Source organism: Camellia sinensis, chromosome 1 (assembly GCF_055761805.1).
Source record: "Camellia sinensis isolate YWXY chromosome 1, ASM5576180v1, whole genome shotgun sequence".
Taxonomy (NCBI): domain Eukaryota; kingdom Viridiplantae; phylum Streptophyta; class Magnoliopsida; order Ericales; family Theaceae; genus Camellia; species Camellia sinensis.
In genome coordinates, this window is record NC_138961.1 from 226,352,122 (window position 1) to 226,377,373 (window position 25,252).

General features: G+C 37.0%; 2 protein-coding genes across 2 annotated transcripts; both read left to right on the forward strand.

Moving 5' to 3' along the window:
- The first annotated feature begins 1,258 nt into the window (after nt 1-1,258).
- Nucleotides 1,259-5,914, forward strand: PBRP (plant-specific TFIIB-related protein). Its single transcript, XM_082897028.1, has 3 exons — nt 1,259-2,344; nt 3,966-4,124; nt 4,927-5,914. The coding sequence occupies exons 1-3, from the start codon at nt 1,730-1,732 to the stop codon at nt 5,734-5,736; spliced, it is 1,584 nt and encodes a 527-aa protein (XP_082753154.1). The 5' UTR covers nt 1,259-1,729; the 3' UTR covers nt 5,737-5,914.
- Nucleotides 5,915-8,070: 2,156 nt separating this feature from the next.
- On the forward strand, nt 8,071-10,875 carry LOC114294610 (mediator of RNA polymerase II transcription subunit 32). Its single transcript, XM_082897033.1, is given in 6 exon segments — nt 8,071-8,305; nt 8,511-8,635; nt 9,409-9,657; nt 9,659-9,736; nt 9,739-9,905; nt 10,339-10,875. Coding segments are annotated over 4 exon segments (477 nt in total). The 5' UTR covers nt 8,071-8,305; nt 8,511-8,635; nt 9,409-9,456; the 3' UTR covers nt 10,370-10,875.
- The last annotated feature ends 14,377 nt before the right edge of the window (nt 10,876-25,252 follow it).

Genomic DNA, 25,252 nt, shown 5'->3' on the forward strand with positions numbered 1-25,252 from the left:
TAGTTTGGATAAATTTAAAGAGGATGAAATGTTCGGTTTTAAAATAAAATAATGCATGAAATAAAAAGACATGTAAACCCTCTTTAATTACTCATTTGTTTTATGGTTTATTATTTTGCCGATCTAGAATAATTAGTTTCATCGATCCATTAATGATAAACTCAGCCTCCACAATTACCTACCAATTATAATTTCTTTATTAATCTTTAATTAAAAAAAACTATAATTTATTTATTTAAATATATAACATTTTTCTTATGCGGATGGTATGGCATCATCATTACTTGACCTGATCAGGATGTTACCCACAGGTAGGGCTGGGCATAGGGTTATTCGACCCGCCCAAACCGTCCTACCCGATCCGAACCGCACGCGTGTGGGCGATTTCGCAAACACATTAGGGTAGGGTGCGGTTTGGATTTTATATAAATTTTGGGTTGCGGGCGGGTTGCGGGTTTGAACCGCACCTACCCAACCCGCCCGCATTAATACATTATTATTTTTTTTTTCCCCTCTTTCAAATCTGAGCGTTCGTTCATCTCATCTCATCTCACCAAACAAAACAAAAAAACCTTAATGATCTATCTACCTCTCAAACCCAAAAACACGATTCTCTCCTCCTTACTCTCTCATCTCATCACTATCTCTCTCACTCTCGTTACCGATCGTCTCACTCTCTAATCGCACCACCGATCGACTCACTCTCTCATTGCACCACCGATCGACTCATACCACCGATCGACTCACAGGTAGGTAAGCCTCTCTGTCTCTCAGTCTCTGTCTCTTTCTTTCTCGCCCTGATCTTTGAGTTTTTTTTACAATATATATATATATATATATATATTAGATATCTCTCTGATCTGTCTCCCTCACTCTCTCATCTTATCAGTCTCACTCTCTGGTTTTGCATTTGCACCGATCGATCACAAGTAAGTCTCTCTCTCTCTCATCTCATCAGTCTCACTCTCTGGTTTTGCTCTGTTTTTTTTGGAATTGAATTTGTATTTTTTCATCTGTATTGAATCTGTATTTTTTTTTTTTTTGGAATCTGTATTGAATCTGTGTTTTTTTTTTTTGGATTCTATATTTTTTTTTTTGGAATCTATATTGAATCTGTATTTTTTTTTTGGATTCTGTATTTTTTTTTTGGAATCTGTATTGAATCTGTATTTTTTTTTTGGAATATGTATTGAATCTATATTTTTTTTTTTTGAATATGTATTGAATCTGTATTTTTTTTTTTGGAATCTGTATTGAATCTGTATTGAACCTGTATTTTTTTTTTGAAATCTGTTTTTTTTATAAGTTTTAATTCATTAATTATTAATGTTTGAGCATTTTAGAAAGTGAGAAAAATGGTTCAAAATAAAGATCGACAAAATATGAGAAAAAAAAAAGGTTTAAAAATAAACTTTTTAAAAAAAAGTTCAATTCGCAAACCGTCCGCAACCGCTCACACATCCGTGAACCCTATCCACATAAACCGCAAACCGCATTACAAACAGTTACGAATTGATTTTTTCTCAAATCACATAAATACAAACGGGTCCAAACCGAATTGCAATCCGTCCCAAACCGAACCAGATACACCCCTACCCACAGGCCATAACATAACGATATTGATTCGGGTAATGGACCACCAAACCCAATAATTCTCACCAACCCCAAACCCAAACCCAAACCATAGACGATCGCCGGACCCAAGAAGAAAGAGAGCAGCAGAGCAGACATGCGGTGCCCATACTGCTCGGCGGCGCAGGTTAGTTGCGCCACCACGGCCAGCGGACGATCCATAACCGAGTGCACCTCCTGCGGCCGCGTAGTCGAGGAACGCCACACCCAATCCCACCACCTCTTCCACCTCCGATCCATCGACTCCCCTCTCTGCCTCGTCACCTCCGACCTCCCCACCCTCCCCATCTCCACCAAAATCACCACCACTGACCAATTCAAAGACGAAGACGAACCAGAAGAAGAAGAAGATCCATTCGAGCCAACGGGTTTCATCACCGCCTTCTCGACCTGGTCGCTCGAACCCTACCCGGTCTTCGCCCAATCTTCTACCTCCTTCGCCGGAAACCTCGCCGAGCTGGAACGCGTCCTCGAAACCACTTCTTCGTCGTCATCTGGTCCGTCCGTGGTTGTGGACAACCTGAGGGCTTATCTTCAAATAATTGATGTTTCGTCGATTCTGGGATTAGATTACGATATCTCGGACCACGCGTTTCAGCTTTTCAGGGATTGTTTGTCGGCTACTTGTTTGAGGAATCGCAGTGTCGAAGCCCTGGCCACTGCGGCTCTTGTTCAAGCCATTAGAGAAGCTCAAGAACCCAGAACTCTCCAGGTAAACATGCATACCATACATAGATACATGCATAAATACTTTTTTTTATAGATTATTTTGGGGCTTTTAATTGTCAGTGATGTGAATCCATTATTTGTCGAATCAGATTAGATTACGTGGGTGTTTGGGGGTGGATTTTTTTTTATAATATTTTTAGTTGTAGGATATTATTGGAGAAATTTTTTTTTGTGTTTGGGAAGGTTGTTGGTTTTTTTTTTTAATTGGATGTGATGCTTGTAACAGAAAAAGTGTAATGATTATGGGATTTAATGCGATATTTTATTTAGATTTGTTTTTTTTATTTTTATTTTGTAACCAATTTGTCTTTTAGAAGAAAAAAACCAAAAATTCCATCTTCCCAAACAGCGCAAAGTTACCACTGTTTTTTTTTTTTTTTTTGAAGTTGTCATTTTCAAATGATGCAATGCTCTATTCATATTATGATGTTCTAGCAATGGATTAACACATGGTAGTGACTAATGTCCTTGTCTAGTGTTGTGGTGTTCATGGTTGGAGTAAGGGAGCTTTGTTTCTACGAGGAAAATCCATTGAGGTTGTGCCAGGCCAGGCCAATGTTGTGGTAATTGATTTAAGACAGGCTAGAAAACTATGGCATGAGGCAGCCCACAAGTAAATTTATGGTGAGTTTAGGGTAAGAGTGGATTCTAAGGTAATGTTTAAAATGGTAGAAGAGTGTAATGTTTAAAATGGTAGAAGAGTTCTAGTGTTTATGGAGTAGACAAACCCCATATCAACTAAAATTATGACTCTAAAAATACTATCGACACTTTCATTCAGACCAAGAAGCCTTCACGCTGAGTTTAGAGGCTATATGGTTTGTTTAGGCTTTAAGTGCGGATATATTTTATCTAACCAAGAAACAGCTCTCCCGTCACGTCAATAAGAGCCAATAATGCGATAATAATCTGTCACTATTGGATGGATTGGAAACAAAGGTTGAATGCCATTACGAGACAATGAAATTCTTATTAACTAAGAAAAGAAACAAAAAATGAAGTCTAACATTTGTGAGTCTAACCTTACATCATTATTAGACTAATTTACATGCCTACACTCATGATCATTTAACTTGAATACTTTACTAGGCAATTGGTGTCTTGGACATAGTGGTAATATGGGAGCTATTTTAAAGCAAATGCCATGGTCATGGTGCTTAAAAAAAAAAAAAAAATTCATATTGTTCCCATCGAAACAATATCATTGAGCAACTAGTGTCATAATTTCTTGTAAGTTCAATCGAAATCACACACTAAGATGCCTTCCTTATTGATTCAACCTATGCTGACAAGTATCCATTGATAATACAAAGCTGTAGAAACAATTCTCCATTTAAATGCCTGAATTAAATTCTTTTATCAGCATTCTCTTTAATGTCTCCCTTGCTATGACTAATTGAGCCTAAATAATGAAAATGTTCAATATTTGCCTCTTGGGTATCTCTTAGCCGCCAATCTTCACATCTTCATTGGTCCGTGTATAAAGTGTTTTGCCCATATGCATTGCCCTTACTGCCAAGTTATTTGCTTTTATCTGTAATGTTAGTTACCTGTGTTACCTGAGTTTTGAATATCATGACCTAGCACCTCTTTCATTTTAACAGGAAATCTCAATTGCAGCCAATTTGCCCCAAAAGGAGATTGGGAAGTATATAAAGATACTAGGAGAAGCTTTGCAACTAAGTCAGCCCATCAACAGCAATTCCATATCAGTCCATATGCCAAGGTTTTGTACACTTCTCCAATTGAACAAATCTGCTCAGGTAACCTCAATGTGCTCTTGTGCAGTACATTTACCTTGGCATCTTAAAATCTTAAAACTCTGGTAGTCAAAAACTTTCCAACACTACACAGTTTCAACTTGCAAGATTTCAGATTATGCCTCACTATTTGTTAGCTTACACAGTAATGTTAAGAAGATTGCACTTCCAAAAAAAAAAAATGAAAATGAAAATAAGATTTCTATAAAGCATCATATTTAGAGGCCTGAATTTGTTTTACTGCAATATAGAGCCTATTTATGACAGACAATCCTAAAAGCTCATGAAAACCTTCTCAGACCAACCTAACCCAACATTGATATACACAATCCTACTCAATCATATCACTAAAGCGTGGTTGTTATCTCCAGGTTCTCGCGCCAAGTAGAGATAGCTACCTCTTCCATTTGTCCTCACTCGAACACTTGACCAATTGAACTAGACTCCATTGCCCGACCCTTCGATAATTTGTAGACCTCGTCACTCATGCCAGGATAATCTTCTCCATCTCCACCTAGACGTTCTGGCTCTCCATTGGCAGACTTTCCTACTATTGTCTGTCTCTGCTCTCACACAGCCGACCTCTGATGGTCTCTTGTCTTCTCAATGTCTACCATACTTGCCAGACTCCACACCTAGCCCAACCGCCCCTACAAAAGCAAAGAGACTGCTCTGTTCATCAAATCACAATTGTGAAAATATTTTATTACCTGCTGTTCTCTTTTCTCTTTTCTCATCTCTCTCTCTCTCTAATTATTAAATAAAGCAAATCTGCCCGTAACTTTTGTCTAGTAACTCTTTTCAGGAACTTGCAACTCACATTGGAGAAGTCGTGATCAACAAATGCTTCTGCACTCGCAGGAACCCTATTAGCATCTCTGCTGCTGCTATTTATTTGGCCTGCCAACTTGAAGACAAACGCAAGACTCAGGCAGAAATTTGTAAGGTGACGGGGCTCACTGAGGTCACTCTCCGTAAAGTTTACAAGGAACTACTGGAGAATTGGGATGATCTTCTTCCTTCTAATTATACTCCAGCTGTCCCTCCAGAGAAAGCATTTCCTACAACTACTATAGCCTCTGGTCGTTCTTCAACAACTAGAGTCGATATACTTGAAGGAACTTCCACGGACAGAGACAAGCAGATTGAAATCAAGCCTACCAAACCGAGTGATGTCTTGGACACATGCCATCAGATCATTGGAGGCAAAGAAGACCCTGACAGCAAAGGTAATTTCCGTGCGACTCATGCGCCTGTGTTGAACCGGGCACCAAATTTTTGGCAGGCCCAGCTGCCCTTTGGGGTTTCAGGTATAAAAACAGCAGGAGAGAGAAATAATGTCACTCAAGAAATGGATATTGATGCACCGTCTAGTGCTCAAGAGTTAGAGAAGAAGGCAGATAGAGATGCAAAGGCTGCTGCCAGTTCTGTGAGGCCGGGCCAATTTTCAAGTTCCCCTGCTTCAGGTGCAAGTTCTATGGCATGGCCATTTCGTCCCCCAGCATCATCAGGCCCACCTTCATCTCTTCGATTTGTGCAACAATCAAAGGTGGCATCAGGCTGTGCAGATCCTAAAGGTACTAGGAATCAAAATGAAAGTAAAAAGGGTGAGTAGTGTAGAGATATATGTGAAACTTGGTTGTGTAGCAACTTATTTTCTATGTAGCTCTTCTTAGATAGAGGTCTTGTTTGTTTGTTTGTTAGATATGTTGTGTTCAATCAGTTTGGGTGACCCTGCATGCATAGAAGAAAGCAGAGATTAAAGAGTGATACGATCCTGACCTTTTAAACAACTGATTTGTTTGGAAGTTTATAACCTGTAAGATTATGCATAATTGCCCCAAGTATAACGGCGGATGTTATTTCATGGTTTTCACTAGAGGTGCGCATGGTGCGGCTCTAGCGATTTGAAAGTAAAATTACAAATCGAATAGCGCGTTAACGGATTAACGGATTGACAAATTGTAGTTTTGGCAGTTTTTGGAGGATTGAAGAATATTCTAATTAATTATCATACATTTGCATAATACATTACATTAATTTGTGTAATATTTTTTAGATATATAACACAAAGTAATTTTACATAATATGTTTCATATATATAATCATTAATTTGTAATAAATTTCATATTTTAAATCACTAACACTTATTTTTACATTGATATTTCTTTGAAAGTTAAAAAATATAGATGTATTAACTATAGTGGAGTGGAGCGGAGCGGTTTGACGGATTATAAATTTTAAAATTTAAACCGTGATTAGCGATTAGAGCGGTGTGAATTAATGCAGATCATTGTAATTTTAGCAGATAAGTGATATTTTGCACGGTCTTAATTTCCATCCTCTCTCTCTGGGCTTTCCTCGTGTAGCTTATTCCTTGTTTGTAAGCTTAAGGTCTTGTGTGGCATATACTAAAAAAGTCAAAAAGTCATTGTCTTATTTAAGTCACATCATCTTATTTAAGTCACATCTTTTGTTTATCACATCATTTCAAACATAACCTATACTCAACCCATGTCATAAAAAGTCAAAAAATACACTTATTTACAATATGTCAGATCACCCGTAAGTGAGGCCCACTCTATATTTTCCATGATTCATTTTTTCAGAATATTATCTATTTAAAAAAAAAAAAAATCAGGTTAGCTGCAAGATAATGGTAATTATATAGGTGAATTATATTTGTTTTGAAAAATAAATATTATAATCTTTCAATTACAATTTGCCATTCTGTGATCATTGAGTATTTAAATTTTTTATATAAATAATTTTATATTAATTTTAATTTTTACATGGATAATTTTTTTGATAAGCTCTACGAAAATAACATTTGGGATAATAGGATGAATGAGCTGACGAACAGTCAAAAATAAATCAACAATGCTACTAAAAGAAAAAAAAAAAACTAGAAAATTATATCCAAATATCACAAATAGTTTGGATGTAATCTACACTTCACAACTTTTAAATATACAGTAGAGAATTTTGGGATTTTTGGTGGAACCTTCCTTTTGGGCCTTTTTATTAGGGTAAAGGATAACTCAATTAATTTTCTTTTAAAAAGTCCCTGAGTAAGAAATGCTTACCTTAATAAGGACATTTTATAATTTCTATTTTTTTTAATCACAATATTGCCCTTATATATATAGTATCATACGTATGAAAAATTTGAAATCTGAGCTCGTAGCCGATGAAGACGATGAAGACGATCTCCAAATCGATCATACTTCACAAAATCGATGAAGACGATCTCCAAATCTGAAGATCTCGCAGCCGTTACATTCCTCATTCAAGATTTTGAGAATATATGTATATATATATATATATATATATATTTGTGTGTATGAGTGTTGTTGAACATATGTATTCTTTTCATTGAGATTTGTGATTGTTGATCGAGTTTTAGAAGTTTTTCTTCTCAATTAGATATGTTGATTTGTTGATTAATTTGTTTTGTTTTTGATTTATTTTTGTTGTTTTTTTATCAAATTTCATTTGATAGAACCAGAGTAAAATTTTACTCTGGTTCTATTGTTCTGTTTTTTCATTTGACAGAACAAGAGTAAAATTTTACTTTCATATAGAGTAAAATTTTACTTTTAGCTTCAAAGTCTCACAGTTTACTCGTTTTTTAGAGTAAAATTTTACTTTTATACAGAGTAAAATTTTACTCTTAGTTTCAGAATGTAAAATTTTACTTTTATACAGAGTAAAATTTTACTTTCATACAGAGTAAAATTTTACTTTTAGCTTCAAAGTCTCACAATTTACTCGTTTTCAGAGTAAAATTTTACTTTTAGTTTCAGAGTGTAAAATTTTACTTTTATACAGAGTAAAATTTTACTTTCATACAGAGTAAAATTTTATGGGAGTAATATGGTAAAAGAAACAAATTTTAAAATATTAGGAAATTTTGAAAGTACTTATATAATTCTTGTCCTTTTGAAAGACAAATTAGATAGTGAAGGGACTATCACCAAATCCCCCAATAAATTTTCCCTCGTCTTTGTCATTGGGCTAAAGGGCCGGCCCGTCATAAAATTTGGAGCTAAAAGAATTCCAGGTCCAGACAGAAATGCTCATCAATGGACAAGACCTGAAAGCGTTGAGCGGTTGAATGATCTTCATCTTCACCACAGAGAAGAGAATCTGCACACCTCTCTGAAAAAGACTCCATTACAAAGGCATCTCTTTAATTATTTACTTTTTTTTATTCTTCAATTGGATTTGTATTTTCTTAAAAATTGTCATTTGGTTTCATCACACGGACACAGTCCTGTGATTATTCCATTACAAAGGTATCTCTTTAATCCTCAAACCCTAAGCCCTAATATTTTCTCTCTCCCTCTCTCTCTCTCTCTCCACCCGATCATCGCTGCCTCTCTCTAGCTCTCGCGCAGATCCCTCCATCTATATCTCCAGCGCCGAAACCACACGAACCCTAAGACGAAGCAAGCAGGTGAACAAGACGAAACTTGAGGTTACTGAAATCCATCACGCATCTTCAAGTCCAGGTATTTATTTTTCTGAAATCGTCTTTCTGATGATGAGAATTGCTTAATTTGATTCAAACTGCTTGAGATTAGTTGAGACTGCTTGAAATTTGTTTGATAATATGTTTGAAATTGCTTGATTATTGTTGTTGCTGTTGTTGTTGTTGTTGTTTTTAGTCTGTTTTTTTGGTGAATTGTTAAAAAATATTATATTTTGTTTGGGGGAGTTTCTGCTGGGAAATGATGAGGAAGAGAAGGGAGGGATGGAGGGAAAGAAGGAAGGAAAGTAGTTGCGGATGATGATCCGGCAGATTTGGCATTGAAAATATAGTATGCCACTGGAGACCCGTTTTTGCCAACTCTTGCCAAAATTTGGCAATGGCAGCTCCCTTGGCAGCCCACTGTGGATGGGCACGTTATAAAGCTTTCTTTTATTTTCTGTTCTCTCATTTTGTTTCCTAAACAAGAGGAGGGAATAACCCACTACTTTTTCTTCATTTCTTTACTAAATTATTCAAACAAGGAGAGATCACCATCTTTTCTTTTCGTCTATCCTAGTTTGGCAAATGGATAGCATGCTTCGCGTTAAGGATCTCTTTTTCTCAACTCAAAATGACTCTATAAAGCTCTTTTCTTATCATTCAAATCCCTTGCATTGTTACTACCGTCTTACACTTTGTCTCTGGCACAGAGAAAAAATGAAGAAGAAGAAGAAGAAAGAGAGAGTAGAAACTTACTGTTAGTTACATTTATGCATCAATTGTGTATTTATTATTTCCTAATTTTCCTTATAGGGTTTCAACAGTTTGTTATATATCACTTTGAAGGTAAAGGCTGCCAAGATGGACAACATCGTAGATGCTTTAAATAATGCATATCAGGGGTTTGTTGCCGCAGCAGCTGGTGTGCTTGAAGCCAAGGAGAGTTCCGGTGGCCAGAAAACGGCAGTTGCTGTTGCTGCTCTAGAAAACTTTAAGCAGTGTCAAGAGCTGTTCAGAGTGGCTTGTGATCAAGCTGAAGAGTTCGTGGAGTCTGTGAAGCAAAAGGATAGGGTCAGAGTGCCTGGTTGATGAAGCCACTGGCTTGGTGACTGGAAAGACAGGGCAGGCCGTCACAACTGGTCTTCCATCTATCTTCCATCTATCAGTGTGGTTAGGTTGGAACAGATGAGTAAAGCGGTACGGTGGCTGGTGATTGAACTTCAGCAGGGTTCTGGAACTGCTGGAGGTTCGTCACATCCCCACCCTTTGGTACCTTTTGATGCTAGATTTCTGAGGATGCTGCTCAATAGGTATACAGACAATTAAAGTCATCTTTGTTCCAGATCTTTTTGCAAGCCGATGATATTTTTATTGCAGCATTGCAAGATATTATAGTGATGAGTCACGACCACACATTTTGTGCAAACACTTGCATTGTCAAAGTGCATTTAATTTTTAAGTGAACAACGGGTAACTGCTTGTTTCTGAATTTTTTGATATTTCTAATTTTCTGTTTAACTCCGGCCTGCTGCATTATCCATTTCATATTTTTTTAAAGAAGTTTCTTACGTTGCTTGCATGCCTTTTTATGGTTCTTGTTTGTATTGGGATTTTTTTACTATTTGATTTTCATGGTGCTATGATTTAAAGTGATGGTCCTCTGTATTGTTAATTTTATCATTCACGATACTTTTTTTGCCCATTCTAATTTCCCTTTTTGTTTTCAACGTAAATGGTGAAAAGGTCAACCAGGCTCGTTACATACTGTGTGTAGATATTGGTTTTAAAGTGCTATTACCCACTGTTGTGACCCATTGATGGGCTCATTAATAAGGGGTGCTGGGAGTGTAGTGGATTGGATTTGAGTGCTTTGAACCTAGAAGGCACGGATATGAGCACAGACATGAAAAGAGATTAAGCACCTTTGAGATAGTCACTTGTCGATGTTGTCTGGGTCTGGCCCTTGGTACACTGGTAGTGATCATGATGAAATCATCCCTCGGTGAGATTGTCGACTGAATACCTTTGAGATTGTTGCTCTTTGCGGTGGAATCAATTGACGACCAGTGGTTTAGAGGTGCAAGATCAACACTTCTCTTTGAGATCGTCTCTTCTTTGTTTGATTTAGGACAAGATTGATTGATGGATCGAATGGCTGTATGTAGTTACAATTTGACTCGCCATGTCCCTTGTTTCCGAATTTGGACACGTGTGTCTGGTGAAAAGCTAATTAATTAAATAAATGAAAACACCAGCTGGTGTCTTTCTTTCCTATGAAAATGATTGAGAACTCTAATAAAGAAATTCTAATAAGCTCTAATAGGAGTGGATTTTATTATGATGTGATGTTTTAATCTTATGTTTTTTTGTTTTTTTATTGCCTGTCACATCATTAAAGCTCTAAAATTAGAAGGATGTATCATTGTTTTTCTTTCCTATTGAAGATCTATCAGATTATCCACCATTCAATTCATTCTTCCTCTAGTTTATTTTTCTTAGTATTCCCACAAAATGGCTGTCAGTATTCTTACCGGCTGCTATGGTGTTTTGTGGTTTCGCTACAAGCATTGACAATTATCATACCACATGTGGTATATTGTGATTCTAGTAAATTCCTGTTGCGGATATGAAAAATTGGGGGACTTATATGGAAGTCATAATAGGTGAATTTATTATCCAATTAATCATATGATAATTAATGATATTTTTTATTAAATATTATAAAAAAATGTCACTAATTGTTAATTTTATAGTTTAAAAATTGTCACAAAAAATGTTATTAATTATAAATTTTAACGATAGTTTTAAAAATTGCAAAAAAAAAAAATTAATTTTTAATTTTCAGTGATAATTTGAAAACTGTCATTAATTATGATAACTGTCATTAATTATAAATTTTAGTAACAATTTACAAAAATCATGATAAAAAGAGTCACTGATTGTTAATTTTTAATGATATATGTAAAAAATTATCACAAAAAATTATTTTTAGCTACGATTTTATTAAAATTCATTTGCAATAGGATTTGATGGGAATTAAATTTAATTATTAGAAAATATTAATAATTTACCTAAAAAATTGTCGTCTTCTTTTCCTAGGTTAATTTTGCTTTCGTTTGGCATGAGGTTTTGAATTTTTTTGTTAAAATAATCCTAAAAAAATAAAATAGACTTTTTAGTCCAATAAGATAAAATGTTACATTCAAATTATAATAATTTTATTTTTTCTCTCACAAAAGTTAAAAAAATCAAAAAATCTATTTCAAACAAGACTTTTTAGGCCTTAAGTTAAAATAGCTAAAAAATCAAAAAGTCAAAAAGTCAACCCATGTACTGAGAGAATTGTTCATGGATGGTCTGTATGAAGGTTATATATCCCACTCAAAACTTAGGTTTCGTTTGGAATGTAAATTGACTTTTTAGTTTTCTAATTATTTTAGTTTGGGGTTAAAAAGTCTCGTTTGTGATAGAATTTTTGATTTCTCTGATTTTTGTAAGAAAAAAAATAAAATAATTATGATTTAGATGTAATATATTGTCTTATTGCTTTTTAAACTTATTTTCGATTGTTTTGGGAAGAGGTTAAAAGTCATTTATTTTTATTTATTCATTTTTGACTTTTTTTTGAAAAAATATAAAAAAAAAAATTAAAAATGATATAACTCAAAAAAATTAAAAATAAAAAAAAAACTATTTTTGATCCCTTACCAAAAGAATTCTTTATTATTTTTTTATAACTATTTTAACTTTTTAATCTCAAAACTTTTTGGTCCTACTTGATTTCAGGATATAAAGGTGAGATTGTATATTATATACTGTGGGATCCACATATTTCATATTTGCAAATTTTTTTTAAAGAGGATATAATATACTATGAGATTGTATATCTCCCAAAATTAGAGGATATACTATAACACCCCAAATTTCTAGCCCAAATGATAATACAATAACCATGGCTCTTTCAAGGAAAGTCGAATATAAATCTCTAAACTTACTTTACATAATACAATAGTTCTTCATGCAACAATACAGTAATCCAACAACAAGTAAATAAACAAATAAATATCCCAAGGGTTTACAAGTTTCCAAGGCTTGAGTCTGGTTACACAAAACGACTATTCAAACCCACACACATACAACCCTTGACTTACACACAAAGTCACAGCAAAATGAGAGTCTCGTACTTTTAACACACATTTTCTCGTCTTTAGTTAGGTGGCATCACTACATCTTTTCCTGCACAAAAATCTCGTATGGTGAGCATAAAACCCAGTAGGAAATCCTTAACAAAGTATATACATTTTATACAAGTCTCAAAAGATGAAATGCACATGCCATGCTATGCCATTTTAAAAGAAAATCACATCTTCATCTTTGAAAACCATCATGTTCAATGATGTCATGCAATTTCAATTCTTCAAAACTTAACAATTCATTTCAAGAGTAGTAAATACAACTTTGGTAATCTCTAGGCCGGTGTCTGCAAGTAGACTATACAACTACTACCAATTTGTCATTTTTACCAACATTGACTAGAAGGCTCGACACCTATAATTTGTCATTTTTACCAGTATTAACTGGAAGGCTCGACACCTATTCAATTTCATCTACACTACATGTCAAGATTTACCATTGTATTTACCCCAAAACCAATTCATAGAAACTTGTTTCTCAACATTCTTTTCTCAATGCAAGTTTTCAAATCAACTTTCAAAGTTTAATGTAATCAAATGAATTGATATACCAATAACACAAGATGAATATAAATATTTTTATTCCAATTCATCATCCAAGGAATAACACAATTCCCTCTTCTCAAATATCCTCAACAATTAGTCATTTCAAGACTATTTCAACGTTTTGAACAGTAATTTCCAAAATGAATAACAATTCTCATATTCTCTGAATTTCATCATTTATATAAATATAAATAAGAAAATTTCTAAACATCCATTTATTTTGACACACAAAATAAATATAACAATATCATTCATGAATTTTCAGTCTTTTTTAAAAAAAAAATCCCCAATTTCTAGGTTTTCTCACCAAAACTATACAACTCAAATCTTTTGAAAGAAAACTTTCCAAAATCATCTTTTCTTCAATTAACGAAGATCAAAACCCATAAGATCATTTTAAAAGAATAAGAGACAAGCCCACTTTCAAAATCACTCAACTTCTTGAATCAACAATCAATTTCAAAGCTATCGAAGGATGATTTGCAAAAATCATCTAGATCTTGCAAAAATATATATATATATATATATAACTCTAAGAAAATTCCTACCTCAAGTTTTGAAGAAGAAATGAGATGAAACCCTCAAAATTAACGGTGTCGAAACTCGATCTTCATCGCACACAACAAAGCCTTCGAGAAGTTAGCTAACTTTGATGAAGAACCTATGGCAGAACTCTAATGGATTTTGAGAAATCAAGGTTTTGATCCAATTTGGCATAGGGAAATGTAGAGAGAAGGGAGAGGAAAGGGTTTTTAGAGAGACAGAGACCTAACAAGAGTGAGATACATTCAACCTAAAGAGAAGAAAAGACCAAAGTTTCGGACTCATCTACTACCGCACGTGCGACGCTTCTCTCGCACTTGCACTCCCGCACCTGCATTTATTATAGTAGGCAAACAAGACCTCCCATGTTTTCTGCATATGCGGCTCAAGCAATTTCGAAGGCATTTTGTATTTTTGCTTCGGGGGCGCTGCCCCTCAACCCCGCCAGGGCGCTGCCCTCGGACTTGCCAAGGGGCGCTGCCCCCTAGACCCCCGCGAGCTAACTGAGCAGCTCGATCCCTAACCTGCCCAGTCGAAGTGGCAAACACATGAAAAAAGGATTAAAACCGGGATCGCTACATATACAATACCACCATCCCCCCATTATATCATATCCCATAGGTTGGGATATGATTTAAAAAGTCTAATTTACCCTATTGTCTATCTAATATAATATAATATAATTTTGAATTTAATATAATATAATTATTGAATTTAATAATTATTGAATTTAATTTAATATTGTTGAATTTAATATAATATAATATAATTTAATATCAATTTTGAATTTAATATAATATAATATTATTGATAATTACCTAAGAGTCCTATCAACATGTTTGGTTGTAGCTTAGGTCCTATCAAAAACTTTTTGAACCAATAAGTCCCATTTGTAGGTAAAAAGACGTGTTTGCCCTTTAACATAAACAACTGTATATTAAATTCCATTCACGTTATTTACTAGAAAGAAAAAAGAAATCAGTTAACAGATCAGTTATGAAAGTAGTTGAAGATTCGAATCGTGAACGATCTTGAAGGATTTATTGCTTTGGTTCGCTATTATACGTAATTGATTTCTCGATTTTGATTCGAATAGGAAAGGATCTTGAAGGATTTCTTAGTTTGGTTCGTTTTTTGAGTTGAAATCTGTTGGAGTTTGTTATGTGCAATTTCGATTTATAAATTGAAGAATTGATTTGTTGGATATTTGATCTTCGATATGGTTTATTGGTATGTATTGTTTCGATTTTGTATATTATGTTTTTTTAGAATTTTTTTTAGTTTTGATTGAATTTATTTATGAGAATATGCTGAATAATTTTGTTTTTACGAATTGAAGACGTGATTTGCTAGATGATTTCTCGGTTTGGTTATTTCTTTTATGAATTGAAAACGTGATTTGTGAAGTATTTGTATTGTTATGAAGTTTTTTGTTCTGGTGTTTATTGTTATGAAGTATTTGTGAAAACTGAAAAAGTTATTAGTATTGTCATGAAGTATTTGTTCTGGTTTTTATTGATGCGATCTTTTTTTCTTGTTTAGATTGAAAGATGAGTGAAGGTTGTACAAGTGCACCTATTTTTTTGTTGTGCAAGTATAATGGTTGCACATTTGCAATTAAGATTGATCAAAATGTTACATATGATCAGTTGGTTAAGAAACTATGTTTGAAATGGGATAATTTCCAATCTGATAATATTTGTCTATCTTACTCATTGCCTAAACATCCTAATTGTATGTTGGACAACAATGAGGAATTAGATTTGTTGTTGGCATTAGTTGTGCATTTTGATTCAAAGTGTATTGATGTTGTTGTGAGAGTAAAAGACTCAACCATTGACTGTGGTTATCTCAACAAAAGATTGGATTATGGAGAAAGAGAGTCAATGTTAGATCCTGAAGTTTATGATATTGCATTGTCTCATGACAGCAGTAATTCTGTGAACTTGTCAAACAGAGCATCTACATCCTCCAAAAAGAATTTGAGGTTGGAGGTTGAAGAAGAGGTTGATATGTTATCATCATTTTGTTGACACAAGGAAAAAGTACTGTTGTCTGCTGGTTGGGCAGTTAGTATTACACATGTAGGACATAAATTTGAAGGTGGAATTGTTGAATTTCGTAATGCATTGTCGAAGTTTTCTATTGAGTGTGGATTTGAGTTCATAGTTGTTAAGAATGATAAAGTTGTGTTACCGCACAATGTTTGTTTAGAGAGACAAAAGGTTGTATTTGGAATGTTCATGGTAGAGTGGAGAATGCTAATGGGTTCTTTTATATAAGGAAGTTGAACAATGTCCACACATGTGGTGCTGAAGTATGTACGATGAATCATTCTCGTATGAGTTCTGATTTAATTGCTGATTTGATTATTGGAGGTGTTTGTGATAATCCATTGACACGTCCAGTTCATGTTTTTTGGGATTTTAAATTGGGATATGGGCTGAGAGTTAGTTATCGTCAAGCTTGGTTGGGGGTAGAGAAAGCAAAATGTGAGATTTTTGAAGACCACTTAATGTCATTTGACCAGTTAAGATAGTATGTGGATGTTGCAAAAAGTTGCAATCCTGGGAGTTACATTGAGTTTGAGTGTGATGCTGCTACTAAACGGTTTAAGAGATTATTTGTTTCTTTTCATGGTTCCATTAGTGGATTTGATTATTGTTGACCTCTCTTATTCCTTAATGGCACATTTTTGAAGGGAAGATTTAGAAGAAATTTACTTACTGCTACAGGAAAAGATGGAAATCAAGATATATAAGAAATTTGTTTTCTCTGTTCTGAAATTGAGAAAGTTCTCAGTTTAGAAATATGATTGAATGCTTTAAATTTTATATAATATTGTTGTTGTATATGCATTTTTTATTTTTTCAGTTATTCATTTTAGTGTTTGATATTTTGAATGTTAAAGTGTTGCCATTTTCGAAGAATAATAGAATATTTTCATTTTTTCTGTTTTGTACATGCAGGGTTCTTTCCTATTTGTTTTGCAGTTGTTGGCTTAGAGAATCAAGATAACTGGCGTTGGTTTTTGGAGAATTTGAGTAGAATTGTTTCACCAAAACGAAATGTGCATATGCTCCAACTGAAGAAACATTTCATCAATGTTTGGTTGAGTTAAAGACTGAAAGTGGGTCAAGAGTTGAAAAGTTTTTAGATGACATACCATATGATCATTGGAGTAATGCATATTTTCGAGGGCAACACTTTGGAGAGATGTGGTCAAATGTAGCTGAATCTTTCAATTTGTGGTTACGAGAGGAATGCCACTTGCCTATCACAAAGTTGATTGATAGTGTAAGAATTAAGTTGATGAGGAAAATTACTAAGAGGAAGGAACTTGTTAATAAATAGAATGGTTTGATATGCCCTAAAATGGAGTCCAAGTTGCATGATGGTTTTAATACTTCGAGGCCATGGATTGTTAGTTCATCTGGAAATGATGTCTATGTGCTGCATTCACATCCATCTGTTTTAGTTGACATTAGTAGACGAATATGTTCTTGTGGCGAGTGGCAGTTGAAAGGGTTTCCATGTGCACATGCAGTTGGTGCTGTACAAAAGAGTGGACATGATTTAAGTTTATTTGTTGATCAATACTTCTATGTTTAAAGTTATCGAGAGTCCTATTCTTTTCCCATATATCATGTTCCTTCAATTTGGAAACCAGATTGTAATGTTGATAGTGATAGTGAAGTTTTTCTTCCTCCTTTGTCTAAGAAGCAACTAGGAAGGCCAAATAAGAAGAGGATTCGTTAGATGTGGGAAGGTTGACAATCACAATAAGATATCGTGTAAGGAAGCTTTGTGATTTTTTGTAGCTACTTTGTGATTGTAAAAATTACGTATTCATAAATTTCTTGAAGTAGTAGTTTTGTACTGTTGAGCGCTGAGTAATAATCTTCTATGTTTTGAATAAAGTGGCATTGAATTGAAAGTGAAAATATTCTTAATTTCAAATTTTAATTTTGAAATTGTTTGTGATAATATTGTTTGGTTGGCTTTCATAAATAAACTTGACTGTTGAATGTTTGTTTTGAAGATTATGTGAATACTATACTGTATAAAAAGTGAACATATTCTCAGTTTAAGTCTTTAGTTCAAAATAGCTGATTTTGTGATAATAGTGTGAGGCTCTTGTTATGAATTGGAACTAGTTATAAATGTGATCAGTTGAATGAATGTGAATTAATATTCTACATAGATGTGGTCAATGCTCTATGTTTTGATTAAAGTAACAGTGGACTGAAAGTGAAAATATTCTTTGTTTCGAATTTTAGTTTTTCAAATTGTCATAATATTGTGAGGCAGCAAATAAATTGTTGTGATAATATTGTTGTTTGAAAATTGAGTGATATAAAACTGAAAATATTTTTAGTTTTAAAGTTTCTAAGTTTGAAAATAAGTGATTGTGATAATATTGTGAGGCAACAAAACATTGCATAAAAACTGAAAATATAAACAAAAATATGGGGGAGTGGTTCTAAAAATACTCTTTTGATCCAATGCGACACTCGAGATCCTCAACTAGTGACTGTAGACGTCCCCGAACGCCCCGGGAGGGTTAGTCCCGTTCTGTTCATTTTGGGGTCACTACAGCTCAAGACTCTCAAAAGTCACGGTTCTAAGTCTGAACCAAAGAGTCCAAATCTGGCAAATCGTTTTGAGAAAACAGATTTTGAAAGAAGTGCCAAACATGGACTGCTTTGCCAGATACAGAGTCGCCACCTAAATATTTTATTTTGGGAAATTTAGGAAACCCTGACTCGGTGCCAAAAGGCCACATGTCCGTCATCACCAAAGTTGCCTCGGCTCGGGAACTTGGGTACGATTAGGGAAGGTCATTTCGTGAGCACCCCCGCTCGCCCGGTCATAGACCGGCCTCTACTAACCATGATATCAATTTTTGAAAACATTGTGAGTTCTTATTCCGGTTATTAGCCTAGGTTACTATGTGATGCGCACAGCATACAAGTATAGACTGAGTCGCCCGAATTGGAACAAAACATTTCATGTTCGCTTTTGAAAATGGTTTGCTACCCGCCGGTAGGCTTTAAAACATTTGATGATTTATTCCAATTTAAGTAACCCAACCTTCACCCACAGGCATTCAGGCAGTTATATCAGATAAGCACATAGCCTCATGGTAAGCATGCTATTCATGGCAGTCACTCACACGCATGCAAGGATGCTAAAGCATAAAGCTTACCGAGTACTCCAAGCCAAAATAGAAACTTCATTAGAAATCATGCATGATCCTAATTATACAGAAATGCCTAATGCAACACATGCAAAATGCAATTATAGCAGGCTCGGCTATTCTAAGATGGCATGTGAAATGTTACAACTATCATGTATTCAACTTTGAAATTGAAAGTACAATGCAGTTAGTATGATGCGCCGACCCCGGTGCATGCAATACAGATGAATGAATGCAAACATGCTGTCATACTGTATGCTAATTTAAATATGCCCTAATCTAACCATCATAAGCGGATAAATAAAAGGGAGAAAGACGTGGGGTTGGAAGACATACATCATACTCACGCACACTTATTACAGTTGTGCTCTCGCGCAGAGGGTCCGAATAAATAATACAGTCTAAATATTACAGTCCCGAATAAAAGAATATTACAGTCCAAAATATTACAAAATCCTAATTAATTAATGAATTAACTAAGAAAGCGGTAAAACTGGCATGCAAGCCAGGGACTGCCTTGCTTTTGATGGATGATGCATGTCCGGGTTGTCTTGCGCAGAAATCCACCGGAATGCCCCAATTAGCCTCTGTTTACACCTGTTCTTGAAATGCGTGCCAAGCCCCAAAAAGTTGCTGATTCCTGATTTTGCTGCAACAGAGAGCAGGAAAGGGGCATAGCAATGTATTTGCACAGATATATGCATGTCTCGAACCTCGTGCCACCAATCACGCATACCGAGGCATGATGGTCGAGGAGTCGAAATGCACAACTCAATATAGGATGAATGCACATGAAACTACAGCTAAAACCTAACTCCATCATGGATAATCCGGAGTGTCGGTGACTGGGGAATTGAGACACATTCCGTCACTCGGAGTACGAAATGTACCTCGTTTCCCGTGCCCGGGCTAACTCCTATTCCGAACACGATGCAATATGCATGATATGTATGAATGCAACTAAGATACAGCCTAGCATGCATAATGCTATGAAAATGAGATGTCTCGAAATGCGTGCACATGGGCACGCAAACCGAGAAAATATAGAACGCGATCTAAAATACAACCTAGCATGCACAATGCTATGAAAATGGCGATGCCTCGAAATGCGTGCACGCGGGTACGCAAACCGAGAAAATGGCATATGCAATGTAATATGGCAAAAATGGCACATAGAATGTAACATGGACTTATACTAACATGAGAGAGCCTCGGCCACACTCACATAAGAGGCCGATGGATGAAAATGAAGTGCCTCGAAATGCGTGCACGCGGGCACGCAAACCGAGGCAATGACAAACGCAATGCAAATGACATAAAAACATGATATGGGCTTATACCAACATGAGTGAGCCTCAGCCACACTCACATAGGATGCCGATGAATGAAAATGGAGTGCCTCGAAATGCGTGCACACGGGCACGCAAACCGAGGCGATGATAAAATGCGATGCAATGACATGAAAATGTGATATGGACTTATACCAACATGAGTGAGCCTCAGCCACACTCACATAGGATGCCGTCGGATAAAAATGAAGTGCCTCGAAATGCGTGCACACGGGCACGCAAACCGAGGCGATGGCAAAATGCGATGTAATGACATGAAAACATGATATGGACTTATACCAACATGAGTGAGCCTCAGCCACACTCACATAGGATGCCGTCGGATAAAAACGAAGTGCCTCGAAATGCGTGCACACGGGCACGCAAATCGAGGCGATGGCAAAATGCGATGTAATGACATGAAAACATAATATGGGCTTATACCAACATGAGTGAGCCTCAGCCACACTCACATAGGATGCCGTCGGATAAAAACGAAGTGCCTCGAAATGCGTGCACACGGGCACGCAAACCGAGGCGATGGCAAAATGCGATGTAATGACATGAAAATATAACATGGGCTTATACCAACATGAGTGAGCCTCAGCCACACTCATATAGGATGCCGTCGGATAAAAACGAAGTGCCTCGAAATGCGTGCACACGGGCACGCAAACCGAGGCGATGGCAAAATGCGATGTAATGACATGGAATGGATAGCAATCATTCTAATGGAATTTTAGCACTAAAATATGGGGGAAAACAGTCCCGAAATGAAGCAAAATGATACCAAATGCATGGAATTGTCCCGAAATGCGAATTTAGGCACCCGAAATGGCCTATAGCTATGCCAAACATGCACAACATGGACATGCAATGCAAAGACAGAAGCTAGACAGTCCCAAAAAAGGCACTTTCACAGTTATAGACATGGCCAAACAGCAAGCATAGGTATGGCAAAAATGGCATGCAAGAATAGGGGCCAAGAGAGGGGTAATGAAGTAAGTGGTATAAGAAAAACCCAAACTGAAAAATTTCCTTCTACAACATTGAAGAGGGACCAAAAATATGAATATTTACAGTATATGGAAAACCTCAAATCAGTATAAAAACATGATAGAAATGTGATGCAAAATGAGGCTCAAAAGTGGCTATAACATGAGGTATGCAAAATATTCGCCAAACAGCCAAAGACCCTTAATAAAACATGTAGAATGGGCCAAAATAAGCACTTTTTCAGAACTGTAAAATGGCCAAAAACAAAAGCATGGTAGGCTAACTAAACATGCAAGAATGGGGAATAAAAGAGAGATATAACATGAAGTGGCATATGGAGGCCCCAAACCATGAAAGGACCTAAATGAAATATGAAGAATGGACAAAAATAAGCACTTTTTCAGAACTGTAAAATGGCCAAAAACAAAAGCATGGTAGGCTGCCATTGCATGCAAGAATGGGGAAGAAAAGAGGAGTATAAAGGTAGGTACAACATGGAAGTCCCAAATGGTGTTGAGCCCTTCTTCAATGTTGAAGAGGGGATCAAAATAAGCCTAATATCAGTTTACAACATGCTCAAAAACAGATTACTCATGGGCCAAAAATAGCATGCAAGATTATGACATATAAGAGGATCAATGAAGCAAGTGCATCATGGAGGGCTCAAACAGGGTTGAGCCCTTAATGAAAAGTGAAGATGAGCTCAAAAGAGGGCCCTTTTCAGTTAGGGCCGGAGCTTGAAACAAAAGGCATGTGGGGCTTACAAATAGATCAAGAAAAAGGGTCAAAGTGAAGAAATGTTACTCACCCTTGAAGACTAAGACCTTTGTTGCTTCTTGGACCAATTTGCAGCTTCTTTGGCCTTTGAGAAGCCTTCCTTGTTGCTGGAAATGAGGTGGTGGTGGTAGAGCTTGGTGGTGTAGAAGGAATGGTGCTTAAGGACTTAGGAATTTTCAAGGAAATGAGAGGTATAGAGATGGAGTTGTGTATGGAAGCTTGAAGAAGAATTTTTCTAACCCCAACATGTGATATAGCTTGCTTGTTATAAAGGCCAAAAAGGGGGTGCAAAGGTGGGGGAAAAGGAGAGCAGCTTTCCCCCACAAAATATCCCCCGGATAAAGATCTTTTCTGGGGGATAAAGCCCCACAGCTGTAAAGGGAACAGTGCAAGGAGCTCGGCCGGCCTGGTACTTTTGCTGCTGGTGGCCGGCCGGCCACACCCCCTAGCCGGCCGGCTAGGGGTCAAAAGGGTCAATCAGATTTTCTGGCCGGCCACCAATTGATGGTGTCCTCCTATGTGTGTACAACACAGCCCTGTGGTTAAAAGTCCAAGAAAGTGGGTCCAGGGGGTTCAACATTAGCCCGGAAAGAGGGGTTCAAAAGGGTCAAGTGGAATTACTGGCCGGCCACCAACTTTTAGGGTCCTCTCATGTGTGTACATCACAAATATGTGGTTCAAAGTTCAAGAAAATGGGCCCAAGGGGTTCAACATTGGCCCGGAAGGAGGGGGTCAAAAGGGTCAAGTTAAATTAATGGCCGGCCATGAACTTTTAGGGTCCTCTCATGTGTGTACATCACAAGTATGTGGTTCAAAGTTCAGGAAAATGGGCCCAAGGGGTTCAACATTAGCCCGGAAGTGCGAAAAACGGGCGCCGGAGGGCGTCGGAGGATGTATAACTGGTTGCTGCAGCAATTGTTGGCCTCCCACCCTTCAGTGACCTCTCTAGTGATAAAACAGAGGTACCTGCCAAAAATGAACGAAAACCGTTGCAAAACGAATGCTCGGGGACCAAAACGCGCAGTTCGAGGTCCCGAAAATGGGCTGTTAAGCACCGAAAGTGGCGTTCGGCCACGAAGTGGGTTTCTCAGACCCTAGTGTCCCTCAAAAGGGATTAAAATAAGATGTATGCCAAAAATCAGAACAAACGGAGATGGTTAGGTGGTCCCGAACCGAGGCAAACGGCCTGACGGCTCCGAAAACCGAGAACCGGACTCCGGAATGGGCGAAATGGCCTGCGGCCACAAAATGTAGCCTACGGCCACTGAGAGATAGTCTACGGGACCTCTCCCTTCCCTCAGGAAAAGAAATAAAGAAAACCAAGCCTGGTTCGCAAACCGAGGCAAAGTACAAAAGAGGGTTCGGAAGTCTGGAGGCAGGGCTCACGGCCGCAACTCTGAAACTTCTGAACGAGCACATTATGCAACATCACCAAGTGCTCAATCGGTGACGTCTGAGTCTTAAGGTCGGTCAAAAATGGGGTGTCTACAGTGACCTGAGAAAGAATGAACACTCCGGTCGGGGGTGCTGGAATTAGCACTCCGACGGATAAGTCAGTATACTCTCTCGATTGCTTGTATCTTAAGTTAAGCATACTCGTTCTCATATACCTCTCGCTGGTTGTTGCTCTTCTATTTATATACGCTCCTAGTCCTCAGGATGGGGCCCACTACTAATCCGTTGTGTGATTGCTCACTCGGCCCTTCTTTCGTCGTATTCCAACTTCCAATCGGCCCCTCGTTCAGCTAGCCGACTAATATATTCGGCATCTAGAACGTACAAGACGGGGGCGAGCATAACATGTACCAATTTTCTAAATGTCTATTTGGCCTATCTGCGTCCACTTTTATCCGACTCCCACAATTGCCTCCCAAACACCCCACTAATACTAGTTAGTTGGCGTGTTTGGTTTCGAACTTGAAAAGTCAAAAATTCGGCGGTTAACTTCATTCCAACGTGTGTCAGAACGCACATGTTTTTTGGTCATCATTACAAATTCCAGCCTCTTCGTACGCGTCCTGTATTTAATGTGATTTAAAACTCTGTCTCTTCGAATGTATATTCTGAATATTCAAAGTTTTTGGCTTGCCTTCTAGTTCAACTTCTTCACTTCGCGACGTCTGCAATTTCCTCCTATCTCCCATTATACCTTCTGCTTCCTGTAAGTTTTCTTCTCCTTTACTCTCAACGCCGTTTCCTTGTTTACTTTCAGTTTTGCATAACCCTTAGGCTGGCCATGATGGCAAAAAATTTGAAAGAGCTCCTTTATGCAAATCGAATTTTCGGCTTTCGACGTCATTATTCCATCCCCGACGACGTCCATCTGTCAGTTGTGGTAGACAGCACCACTAATATGGAGAGGACCGATGAGAGTACAATCATCTTTCCTCTCCTATCAATTGCTGAAGGCGGAGTCCGTTTTCCCCTTCACCTATTTTTAAGAGTCGTCCTTCGACACTGGGGGCTAATTCTTTCCCAGCCTAATGTGAATTTTTTCCGCATCATAATGGGGATTACAGAGTTGAACCATTGTCTTAGGATTAACTTAGGCATACCTGCAATTCGGCATTGTTATGCCTTAGCCAAGTCTATTTGCCGGCTGGGACACTATTTTCTTAGGGCCAAAGATACCGAACATCACTTAGTGACTATGCTTGCCAGCTCTGGCAAGCGTGTTGACGACGTGATGGTCATTGTCCGAGGCAACTGGGAATTTGACGATGGTGAAGATTGCCTAGATCCCGTGCCAAGGAAAAAAGGCGAACCAGGTGGCCGTATAGCTTACTCTAGTTTCTCCGACTACCTTATTTGTATTCGGCTTTCCGTCCATGTGTTTACCATTTTGTTTTTGCAGGTAGCAATTTGAAGAAACTGTTGGTTTCATCCGACGACGCTGTACTTGCGAACATTAAAGTCGCTCTACAGTTCGTTGGCCATCCAAACTTGCAGAAACAAGGGAGGGAAGCCCATATTCTTTTGCGATACACGCCGTCTTACTCTACGTTTTTGGCAGCAGAACACATTCCAATTTCGAGTGGTGAAGATCATCTTACCGCCCTTATCATCCTCAACTT

Coding starts and splice junctions, on each gene's coding strand:
- PBRP (XM_082897028.1), top strand. CDS start 1,730: ATGCGGTGCCCATACTGCTCGGCGGCGCAGGTTAGTTGCGCCACCACG. Junction 2,345..3,965: donor AAGAACCCAGAACTCTCCAG/GTAAACATGCAT, acceptor TCATTTTAACAG/GAAATCTCAATTGCAGCCAA. Junction 4,125..4,926: donor AATTGAACAAATCTGCTCAG/GTAACCTCAATG, acceptor AACTCTTTTCAG/GAACTTGCAACTCACATTGG.